This window comes from Cyprinodon tularosa, unplaced genomic scaffold (genome assembly GCF_016077235.1).
Source record: "Cyprinodon tularosa strain WSP-4 unplaced genomic scaffold, ASM1607723v1 ctg154, whole genome shotgun sequence".
Taxonomy (NCBI): Eukaryota; Metazoa; Chordata; class Actinopteri; order Cyprinodontiformes; family Cyprinodontidae; genus Cyprinodon; species Cyprinodon tularosa.
In genome coordinates this window covers 2,192,138-2,202,978 of record NW_024038375.1, presented here as the reverse complement: position 1 = coordinate 2,202,978, position 10,841 = coordinate 2,192,138, and the positions used below count along the sequence as shown (strand labels likewise).

At 36.6% G+C, this 10,841-nt stretch overlaps 1 protein-coding gene across 3 annotated transcripts; it reads left to right on the top strand.

Moving 5' to 3' along the window:
* irf6 (interferon regulatory factor 6) lies at positions 1-8,272 on the top strand. 3 transcript variants are annotated; one of them, XM_038279960.1, is made up of 8 exons: positions 1-253; positions 604-782; positions 2,294-2,489; positions 2,564-2,662; positions 2,740-3,006; positions 4,950-5,342; positions 5,605-5,723; positions 7,238-7,468. In XM_038279960.1, exons 2-8 carry the CDS (start codon positions 609-611, stop codon positions 7,466-7,468), a joined length of 1,479 nt encoding a protein of 492 aa, XP_038135888.1. In that variant the 5' UTR covers positions 1-253; positions 604-608. The 3 variants fall into 3 exon arrangements, with proteins under 3 accessions (XP_038135888.1, XP_038135887.1, XP_038135886.1); XM_038279959.1 differs by having other exon boundaries at positions 596-782; XM_038279958.1 differs by having other exon boundaries at positions 2-253; positions 600-782; positions 7,238-8,272.
* The last annotated feature ends 2,569 nt before the right edge of the window (positions 8,273-10,841 follow it).

The window sequence follows — 10,841 nt, the reverse complement described above, 5'->3', positions numbered from 1 at the left end:
ACCTGAGTTTCGGTGAGGAGGAGGGGGGTGGAGGACTGAGGTGAGAGGGAAAAAAACACAGAGATTATCGTCTGCAGCTCTCTGGGATACATTTTTATCCACTCATTGTTTTTCATCGACCTGTCACGTCCAAGTTCACCTTGCGTGGAGTGGGTCTGTGGGGAGTTTGGACCCACACACAGGAAACAGACCAGTTTTTCCCCCCAGCTGCCCAACAAGGAAGAGTTTCCTCCAACTTCCTGCTTTAGTCCAGGTATGTTTCGTCGTTTTTATTTATTTATTTATTTATTTTTTATTAAATTAGTGCTTTTATTTGCTGCCAGGTTATTCCCGCGCTACTATTGCCTTTTTTTGACATAAACAATCAGTTTAGAAATAAATCAGTTGAGCAGTGATAATAAGTCAGAGGGAAGCCAGACAGTTTCCAAACGTTTGGAAAATCCGGATTTGCAGGATTTCGGTGAACTTTGTTGTTTCATTGTTTGGTGTAATGGCAGTTTGGAAAATTACACAGTAAACAGGGTGAGCGGGCTGGATTATCTGTCTGTGCGCTCGCTTTTTAACCCGCTTAATTAATTATTATAATTTTTTTCACCCAGTCAGCCGGGATGGCGGTCACCCCTCGACGCGTGCGCCTCAAGCCGTGGCTGGTGGCCCAGGTGGACAGTGGACGGTACCCAGGGCTGGTTTGGATGGACAGGGAGGCCATGCGCTTTGAAATCCCCTGGAAACACGCAACTAGACACACACCTCAACACGAGGATGAGGACACCATATTTAAGGTTAATTTTTAATTTAGATTAAGCAACAGGATGTTCTGAGAGGATGCAGCACCCCCCTTTACCCCATTAACACATGTTCCACAATTATTCACTGATATTAAGTTATAGGTAAGTGCAAGTTAGTTGGTTTTTTGAAAGCCCTTCCCCCACCTGTTGCTTTGCAAAGCATTTCAGCTGGCTCTAAGAAGACCAGTGGTGTCAAAAGTACACACATTTGTTACTTAAGTAGAAGTATAAATACTGCAGTTTAAAAACACTCTATAATCAACTTGACCTCTTTACTCATGTAAAAGTGAAAAAGTATGTGCTCCAAAAAGTACTTAAAGTATAAAAGTATAAAGTAACCTTTAAAAAAGAAACAGCCAGATGTCACTATATGAATTTAAAGCTACATTGTTCGACTATTTTGAAGAAAAAAAATTCGACAGGGCCAAGGATGAGGGAGGTCTTGTTGGTTTGGACAATTTTTTTGGACATTTGGACAATTACATTAGTTTTCACTACATGTGGATGGCGCCAATGATCTCCATTGGATGGCGCACAGGACGTGAAATAAATATTTATAAACATTAAATCAAAGCCAAGAGTAACAAGTAATGTTTGTTTCAAAAATTTAAGAAATGGAATACAAATGCTTGTGTGAAAATGTAATGAGTAGAAGTCAGAAGTAGGAATAAAAATAAGTAATGGAGTAAGGTATAGATACCTAAAAAGTGTAATTAAGTACAGTAACAAAGTGTTTGTACTTTGTTACCAGACACCTCTGGAGAAGACTCCTGTAAAAGTGATATTTTTGATAAAAGAGAGAGAGAGAGACAGATTTTATTTGTTATTTTGTTTACACAAGTGTAAAAAGAAAAATAAATTTCGTTTGGAAACAGCTCACTGGACATTTTATCTTTTAAAAGTGCAGCCTTGAAAAATAGTAAAAATGACTGTAAATGTACAGTTCTAAATTTTTTATATATATATATATATATATATATATATATATATATATATATATATATATATATATATATATATATGATATTCTCTGCTGTTCTTACCACTCTCCTGACTTTCTTCTCATCTGAGGCTCTGCAGCCTCAGCCACACAGTGATCCTCATCCTCCGCAAAAAGTACATGCGCTTCTGTGCCCAAGAAAAGAACATCATACAGTTGCAAAAGTTTATGCAGTTATTTGTCATTAAATTCATAATGATTTGTTTCCATCATTTTGGACAGCGTGGCAGTTTTTAGTATATGCACTTAATTAAAAAAAAAACTAAACTAAATGGCATACTAATCCTCCTGAAATGCTGTTGTAGTTTTATGCAACATGTAAACTCAAAGTTTCACTCTTTGAGTGTCACTCAACAATCTTTAGCAACATTATCTGGCCTCTGTCTTTCAAACCTTTCTGCAGGGACTCCTTTGACTTAGACGACGTTCACAGCTTTCATACATCTTTATGAAAGTTTGGATGGTACAGTGTAATGGATCTAATGTTTCTGGCTGTTCCCTTCAGGCGTGGGCTGTGGAAACTGGGAAGTTTCAGGAGGGAGTTGATGAACCCGATCCCGCCAAGTGGAAAGCCCAGCTTCGATGTGCCCTCAACAAAAGCCGGGAATTTAAACTCGTCTATGACGGCACCAAGGAAGTCCCCATGAATCCCTTAAAGATATACGATGTATGCGATATCCCGCAGCCCAACAGTAACCAGAGTAAGCACAGAGTTCTTTATTTACAGATTTTGTTCTCGTTTTCCATCTTTGAGTGTTGATTCTTGTCCATACAGCTCCTTCAGATGCAGGATCCCAAACCCCCTATGATGAGGCAGATTATGGAGAAGATGTTCCAGACACACCAGAGTCTCTTCCTCCGTATCCATCCACTAGTGAGTGTTTATCTCTTTACATGTTGCAAGGATCTATATGGATAACATTAAGATGAGATGAATGATTACTCTTTTAGGAGCCAGTCCTTCTCCACTCCTTATGTGGTCTCCGATGGGGTCAGAATCATCCATGCAGCCTCCCAGCTGCCCGCCTTCAAAAGAGGTCTGGCCCAAAGAGGAGCCTAATGAAATCTGGCCTAAAGAGGAGCCCGTAGATGTAGAGATGCCCCCCACCAACCTGGATGAACTGCCCCCTGCCTCCCTTCCTGACCCCATCCTGCAGCCGACTCCGCTTCCCGATGCCTTCTTTGCCTCTCCGGAAATGTGGATCAGCTCCCTCCCAAGTTAGTGCTACATTTAATTAACTTAATTCACTTTTTATCCAAGAACAAAATAAAAAAATAAAATAAATAAAAATAAAAAAAACAAAGGAGGCATAAAAATCCTTGTCTGGATCACTTTCAGTAAAATTAATTTTACCATTGGTAGATGACTAACCCATTGTAATATTTAGAAAATTATCATCTGAGGGAATCAGTGGTATGTATTTATTATTATTTTTTTTTTAGTATTTAACTCATTCAAATCATTATATACAGTCATATTTGCTAGCCTCTTATTCTATATCATTTGTTTACCTGCCTGTACGTTTTCTGTGCTTTTTACCATTTGTGGAATTAAAATATTAAAAACAAAGATCAGATTGTTCACATGTAGATGATAATATTCTCACTGCAGAAAACTGCGGCCTTTGTAGAGCCTTGTAGGAAACCAGCTGATAAACATGGAGACTCTGTGCTCTCAGTCCCTCATTTTATCTTCTCCCTGTTTGGGTTATTAAAAACAGTGGGTCTGCAGCATCATCATGCACCGTTACCTCTATCCACAATTGTCTCATATTAAGTGACTAAGCATAAAAAATACTGTTAAAATATTGTATATTTCTCGCTCAAAGGGGCAGCTACTTTGACTTCCTCAGTCTCCAAACTGCGAGCTCTTTATTAGCTGTACAGAATACTTGTAGTAAAAAGAGCTTCTTGAGACCACACTCTAAAAAACAGCCAACCATCACCTGAAGGAGTGATAGTGAGGTGAGGTTTGGTTATATAAACCAAATTACGTCTGACCTGCAGTTAAGGATTTCTTGATCTGCTGACAAGAGTATTTGCTGTTTTACAGATATGAAAGCTTTAGTTTTTGCTTTTCTCTCCTTCAATTCAATGTTTCAGATCATCAAACAAATGTAAAAATCAGAAAACGATACCCTTAGTAAATACAAAAGGCATTTTTGAAAGGTTTAGTTTATTTGGGAAAACTTGTATGCAGAAAGGCTCTTTGTGATAAAGTAATCACATTCTCCTAACCCTCAAACAGTTTTAAGAAATTAACCAAATATCTAATAAATACATCTTTTAACGCTTATTTCATTTGCAGCGAGTGGTTACTTATACAGCTGCATTTAAGATGAGGGTTATTTATCAAATGAATGTAGAGATTTGTGTGATGGTCTGTTTAAAACAGGCACATGAGATGTATACCATTTGGGCAGTAATCATCTGAAAAGTAGTGGTTAAAAAACAACCCAGAAATGTTATAATGGTTTAAGTGAAAAACTATTTGAATAATTATCTGAATATATATTTTTAGGTGAACTCACTTTTCTATCAGACTTTCACAGTAGCAGGAAATCTAATAAACTGAATTATTCAAAGTACTAGATCCAGACTTGAGCCTCGGGGACAAACATATCTAAATATGAGCTGCTTGTAACTTTTTAACAAAAAGTCACCTTAAAATTCCCAACATCAAGATGGGATCGTTAGCTCTATGACAAGGTGAAACAGTGCTACGCATCCGAACTCCCACAACCTATGCAGGTATTCAGAGATCAGCTATATAAAAACTTGCATTGCTGTAAGAGCCACAGGATGGCCAATGCTGCTTCTACTCTGTTATGCATAACAGTCTGGAAATATCACCGCCAGGGATGCTGTTGAAAGATGCGTATCTCTAAGGGTCAACATGAAAACTGATATTTAGGACTTGATACCTTTTCGTATCTCCACTTTAGAAATTATCTTATAAAGGACCTGAACAATGTTTGTGTTTACAGCAATCTTAGGTGTGAAGAAGAGGCAGTGTGTTGCTTTCTGAGGGTTATCAGACACATGCAAAACATGCTGAGCTTTCCCTTCACAGCACGGTCTGTCCTCTATAGAGCCAACTGTCTTGAAGATGAAGCTCATGGGTTCAGGATTTCTAACGTTTCTCCTCTTCTCTGACTTAGTGACAGACTTGGAGGTCCAGTTCCTGTACAGAGGGAAGGAGGTCTGTCCCACCGTGACTGTGAGCAACCCACAGGGCTGCAGGCTGTTCTACGGGGACCTCGGACCCATGGTCAACCAGGAGGAGCTGTTCGGGCCCGTGAACCTGGCACAGTTGCGCTTCCCGACCACAGAGCACATCACCAATGACAAGCAGAGGATCTTCACCAATCGTCTGTTAGATGTGATGGACCGAGGTCTGATCCTGGAGGTCAGCGGCCACGATATCTACGCCATTCGTCTCTGCCAGTGCAAGGTGTACTGGTCTGGGCCCTGCGCTCCAAACCCAGCTGCTCCAAATCTCATAGAGCGGCAGAAGAAGGTCAAACTGTTCTGTTTGGAGTCTTTTCTCAGCGGTAAGAAGTATTTCCTTTTTTAAAATGGATTCAAACATCAATCCATCCATTTTTCGTCCTGATCCATGTTCTTCCCTGTCTGTGGGTTTTATACATCATCAATTTATCTGTATGACATAAATTCATAGTCTGGTAGATCTACGTATGTGCTACAAAAAAGCTGCAAAATTGAGTTTAAATCTTAAAAACCTGTGCAACCTATGATTTAGATCACAATCCTAATTATAGGGGTTTTGTTTTATTAAATTTTTTTTATATGCAGGTGTGGTATCTCAACAGCGTGGCCAGGGATCCAACCCTCCTCAGTTTGAGATTAGTCTCTGCTTCGGGGAGGAGTGGCCTGATGGAAGACCCAAAGAGCGCAAACTCATCGTGGTTCAGGTGGGAACTAATACTCTCCAAAACTGAGGATATAGTGTGGTATTTGTGTTGTTTGTTTGTTTGTTTTTACTTTTTTAAAGCAAAAAGAAAATGATGCTTAAGCATTTAGAAAGTATTATGATTAATAATCAAATAACGGCTTTTCTTTAACTTCATTAAAGGCTTAATTACTCCTAACCTCTCCCATCGACAGTTCTTTTAAGGATAAAGTTAACGAGAACTTCTTCCTTTGTAGAGTCTTCCTGCTTGGTCTGCCAGAGACGTCGGATCTCTAATCTAGGAATTACCTCTAAAATAGAATATGTTTGTTCTGGTTGTGAGATGAAAAAAACAGTAGGATCTGTTTTTATCAGGCTAACTGGTTAGAACATCTCCAATTTATGCATTCAAACCAGCTTTTTATGGCACTGGTTCCATTGGATACACATTGGAGTCAGAAGTGCTAACTGTGTTATTTTATGTGCATATTTGACATATTGGTTACCAAACCAGGCATTCAAATCTCATTTTGTTTTATTGTCTGACTATAACGATAAACTTTCTCATTTTGGGGAACCCAGTTTGCACCCTATTTAGAGAGAGAGAACTTTGAGGATTTTTATTTTTTTATTTTTCATGATTTCTGAGTCAACTCTGCCAGAAATTTTGGACTGATTTTGACTATTTTTATGTTCCTTTTTTGGATAAGCATATTGCTATTGAAAATCTGATATTGTAAACAGTATATAAGGACATGCAATCTACTTCCTTTAAATGACTTTTTGCCTTTTTAAACAGCTACTTTTTTCTCACTAAAAAGTGTCAATAGTGAGCTTTGGGAATGTTTTCTTTACTTCCTTTAGCATCCTCCTCACTGTGCATGGTTGCTAGGTAACCCAGCCTTGTTTCTCACAGTGACAGAAGTTTAAAACGTTTCCCCAATGCCAATGACTTTTGATATTTACAGATTATATAGAGCAGCTATCTTATGGAGGCGATGTTTAAAATTTAAGATGGGTCAACATCAATGGGATGTTTGTTTTTCCCATTTTGAAGAGGGGCTAGCTACAATAGGCTTCCGTGTCGTTGTTATACCCCAGTAAAAATTGTAAAATTGTTCTCAAGTTTAATCAACTTATAAAGGCACAGAAAAAATATATACATGTTGTACTATTTATAAGTTTACTTGGAATAGATCTTGTGTTTTATAGTATTTTTCCATAATTTTGGAAAAATGAAAAAGGAAAAAATATTAAAATATAGTTAAGATATTGTCTCCTAACCAGATCAAAAAGTTTTTACCAAAACAGTGTAGTTTAACCAAAACGGATAAAAGTTGAAGATTAAAAATTAAAAAGGCTTTAATCTAATTGTTGCTTTCATTTGATTGTAAACATGATTCTTATTTTGTAGCCCAGCAATATAAATAGAAAAGGAAAAAATGTATATTACAAATGACGTTACAGAGATGAATGCATGTTTTGTAAACTGGGATTTTTGAGATCATCAGCTTCTCTCTTTTTTTGTTTTTTCAGGTCATTCCTGTGGTAGCTCGGATGATAAGTGAGATGTTTTCCGGAGACAACAACCTTTCATTTGACAGCAGCAGCGTCCGCCTGCAGATTTCAATCCCAGATATCAAAGACAATATAGTGACCCACTTAAAGCAGTTGTACTGCCTATTGCAGAACCACCAGGGCCAGGAAGGGTGGGCTCTTCCCCCCAACTCAGGCCTGAACATTGCCCATGCTCTGCAGACTCAGTAAAGCTGTGAACCAACTAGTATACATATATCTTTACAATACTCTCTACTGCAGGGGTCTGCCTCTCTGTTATCAAAGAAGTACTTGTGTGTAATCCTGGTTAGAAGTATGCACTCTATGATCTCTATGCATTTAAGCTTTTACTGGTATATCTGTGCTATACAGTAGTTTGTGATATAGAAATTGCATGCCTGAAATCCTACACGAGGCTGTGCAGAAGCTAGATATAGTTGGTGATTTTGCAGGCCAAAGTCCATCTTGCTGGGGAGAAATATTTATCTTTGTTAATCAGTTACAGGTATCGACAGTTTTTTATCTACGTCCAGTATGTGATCGTTTGACTGTCCCAGACACTAGCGGTTCGAAAAGGGATCTTATTTGCTTTTCTATCATTAAACTTTATAGGAAATTATATCTAGGCGTTGTATATATTAAATAAAAATATTGGTAAGTGTGAATTGAGATGGACATGAATACAGCTTTTTTTCCAGTTCATGCAGGAATGTTTGTTCCAGTTGGCCCAATAATATCAGCCTTTGAATTTTGATAAACATTTGAATTAGATCACCTGTTTGACTTTAAGCCTTTTTTCTCTCCTTATGAAATGTAAGATATTTTTGCACATTTTTGTTTAGCAGTAGATTGTTTCCAGAAAACATTTTACTGACAACAATTAAGATAACTAGATTTTTTTGTTGTTGCTTTTGTTGAGTTCCTCTGTACATTAAGGTTCTGAAATGTTTTATGGTTTGCTGAATACATTAATCTTTGCATGTTTATTTTATCAATAAAATGCATTTAAACACCTTTTTAAGATTACAGCTACTTTAAATTCACAAACTGAGATGTGAGTTATTAAAAGTATTTACTCAGGATATCTTTTGAGTATTGGTGTGGTGATGCAACTTTTGCAGGGGTTTCCAGAGTGTAATCTCTAACAGGTGTGCTAATTTAACACAGCTGGTTTCACTACATGATGTAATGTTTAAACCCAGAACCAACAGCAGAGCAGATTAAACTGAAATCAAAAGTCAAAGAAGGGCTTTAACTGTTAAAAGGAGGAAGATGCATCCTGTGGCTGTAAAATAGTTTTGATCTAACCTCAAAGAAAACCAGTTATCAGTTTCATATAAAAAATAAATTTGAGAGGTAACAGCAGCGAAGTAGTAACCCAAGGTTTTAAAACGGTGTACACTGTTTGGCTTCTCTATGGTTTGGCCAAGTAATCTTGAATAGCTTTTATAGCTTTAATTCTTTTTACTGCATGTCTTTAGTTTCCATTTAGCCTCTGAAGGGAGGTGGCTGATTCAGCAAACACAGTTTGGTTTCCAGTTTTCTAAAAATAAACATCAGTTGTGTTGTCTCTCTCATGCCGTAGTCATGTCAAGGGCCCCTGTAGAACTGGTCTTGGCCCCTGTTATGGCCCCTCTGCTAAATAGCATAATACTAAACGGGATTCTAAAGATCATAAACTGGAACAGGGATGGTGACTGATGTGTCCTTTGGACCCATTTCAGCTTTTTTTTAATCATGATTTGAAAATGAAGGCTGTAGCTTCAGTTGTACTGCTATCACTAAATGCTATTTAGAACCAAATGGAAACAATATCCTAATTTGTTAGTGTATCAGGTTTACTTAAGTTCAAATTATTATTCAATTAAAATTGTTTTTTTCATTTAGATTTGTCCAAAATATTACACTAACCTGATATTCGAGGAAATACCATTATTTTATCTTTTAGTAGATATTCTTTAAGCAACTAATTTCCTATGCTAATTTCCTAATTATTTCCCATAATAGGGAGTTTTTCATTTTAGGTGTAGTAAAATTAACAATTTAAAGTCAAAGATACACATTTTAAATTGCAACAATTTTTTTTTATTAACTAAATGACTTAGAAATGTGTGTATATGTGTGTGTGTATATATAAATCTACATATATATATAGATATATATATCTATAGATAGATATATATATATATATACACACACACACACACATATACACACATTTCTAAGTCATTTAGTTAATAAAAAAATTGTTGCATATGTGTGTGTATAAAAGCATTTTACAGTTAAGCTGTTAGATGGACCAGATTTTTTTGGCTACAGAGTAAAAGGAAATCATAGACACTGGTTAAATGCTGGTTTTGAAAGACGTGTCCTGTTAGAGTAAAACTTTTTAACCTGCTAGATGGAGTCTGTATTTTGTATTAAACTACAGCAGAGAATTTACATGATTATTCAGATTGACCAGTCTTGTTTTTTGTTTTTGTTAATCAGCATTGATTTACCACCTCTGTGTTATAAACTTTTTACACGGTTTCTGCTATTTTGAAGGAGTATACTTACATTTGTTTCAAATATTAGATTTGGTTGGAAAACAAATGTTGAACAATGTTTCTACCTAAATATCTTAGTTAAATTTTACATGATTATAATATAAATTACTTTTTTAGAATTGAAGCTTAAAATATAATTCTCATTTCTTTTTCTCGTGATCTTTGGTGCTTTTTAAAGTTTGGCTTTTCTGTTCAATCACAAGTTAAGATTATTTTATGTGTATTTATTTAGCTATAACTGTACATAATGTATAACTTAAAAAATGGGAATATCTATAGGAATTATTATTATTCGAGGTGTAAAAAATACCAGATATCCAGTTTATAGCAGATAAGTTAAAGCCTGAACTTTAAAAAGCTTTTTTTTTCTGTGTCATTGGTGCAAAAATCTTCACACCCCTTGAGCATTAAACACATATTTCATTATAGTTCGTTTTGAACTTCAAACTTCAGCTGTTTGTAATTGAATCTCTCTCTAACTCCAGATGTTTTTAGTATGAATGAGATGTATAGATTTTATTATTCAAAGATGTAGCTGTCCACCTAAGCTCTGCCGGGTGAGGTAAGGAGACAATGGTGAGGGAAGCGGCAAGGATGCCCAGAGGAGCTCTGGGAGAGCTGCAGAGATCCACAGCTTGGATGGAGTAATGTGACTCATTTATGTCCTTCCAAATTATGAAGTAAGCCATTCAATGGCTGCTTCTTTGTGTCCTGCAACTAGGACTGCTTGTGCCTTTCCTATTACAATTGCTGCCCTTGTTGAACAAGTAGTCCTGGTTGTAATTTTTCAGAGGCCTTTTGGCTGAATAAGATTCATGCCAACATGCTGCTAAATTAAATTGTAATTTTAGAATTAGTTTGATGATCTAAAAATGTAACCTAACATCTAATGTTTGCATGATGTATAATATTTTTCTCCCACGCTGTGTCTCTGCTTTGCAGAGGCAATGCTGATGTTTTGGGATATTTCATATCATGATCCACTTTAATTGCTTAAACTGGCATCTTCTCGGATTAAAGTTAAACTATTGCTG

Excerpts from the sequence above, each read along its gene's own strand:
- irf6 (XM_038279958.1), top strand. The coding sequence starts at position 609 with ATGGCGGTCACCCCTCGACGCGTGCGCCTCAAGCCGTGGCTGGTGGCC. Across the intron at positions 3,007-4,949 it reads GTGGATCAGCTCCCTCCCAA|TGACAGACTTGGAGGTCCAG; the intron begins GTTAGTGCTACA and ends TCTCTGACTTAG. Across the intron at positions 5,724-7,237 it reads GCAAACTCATCGTGGTTCAG|GTCATTCCTGTGGTAGCTCG; the intron begins GTGGGAACTAAT and ends TTGTTTTTTCAG.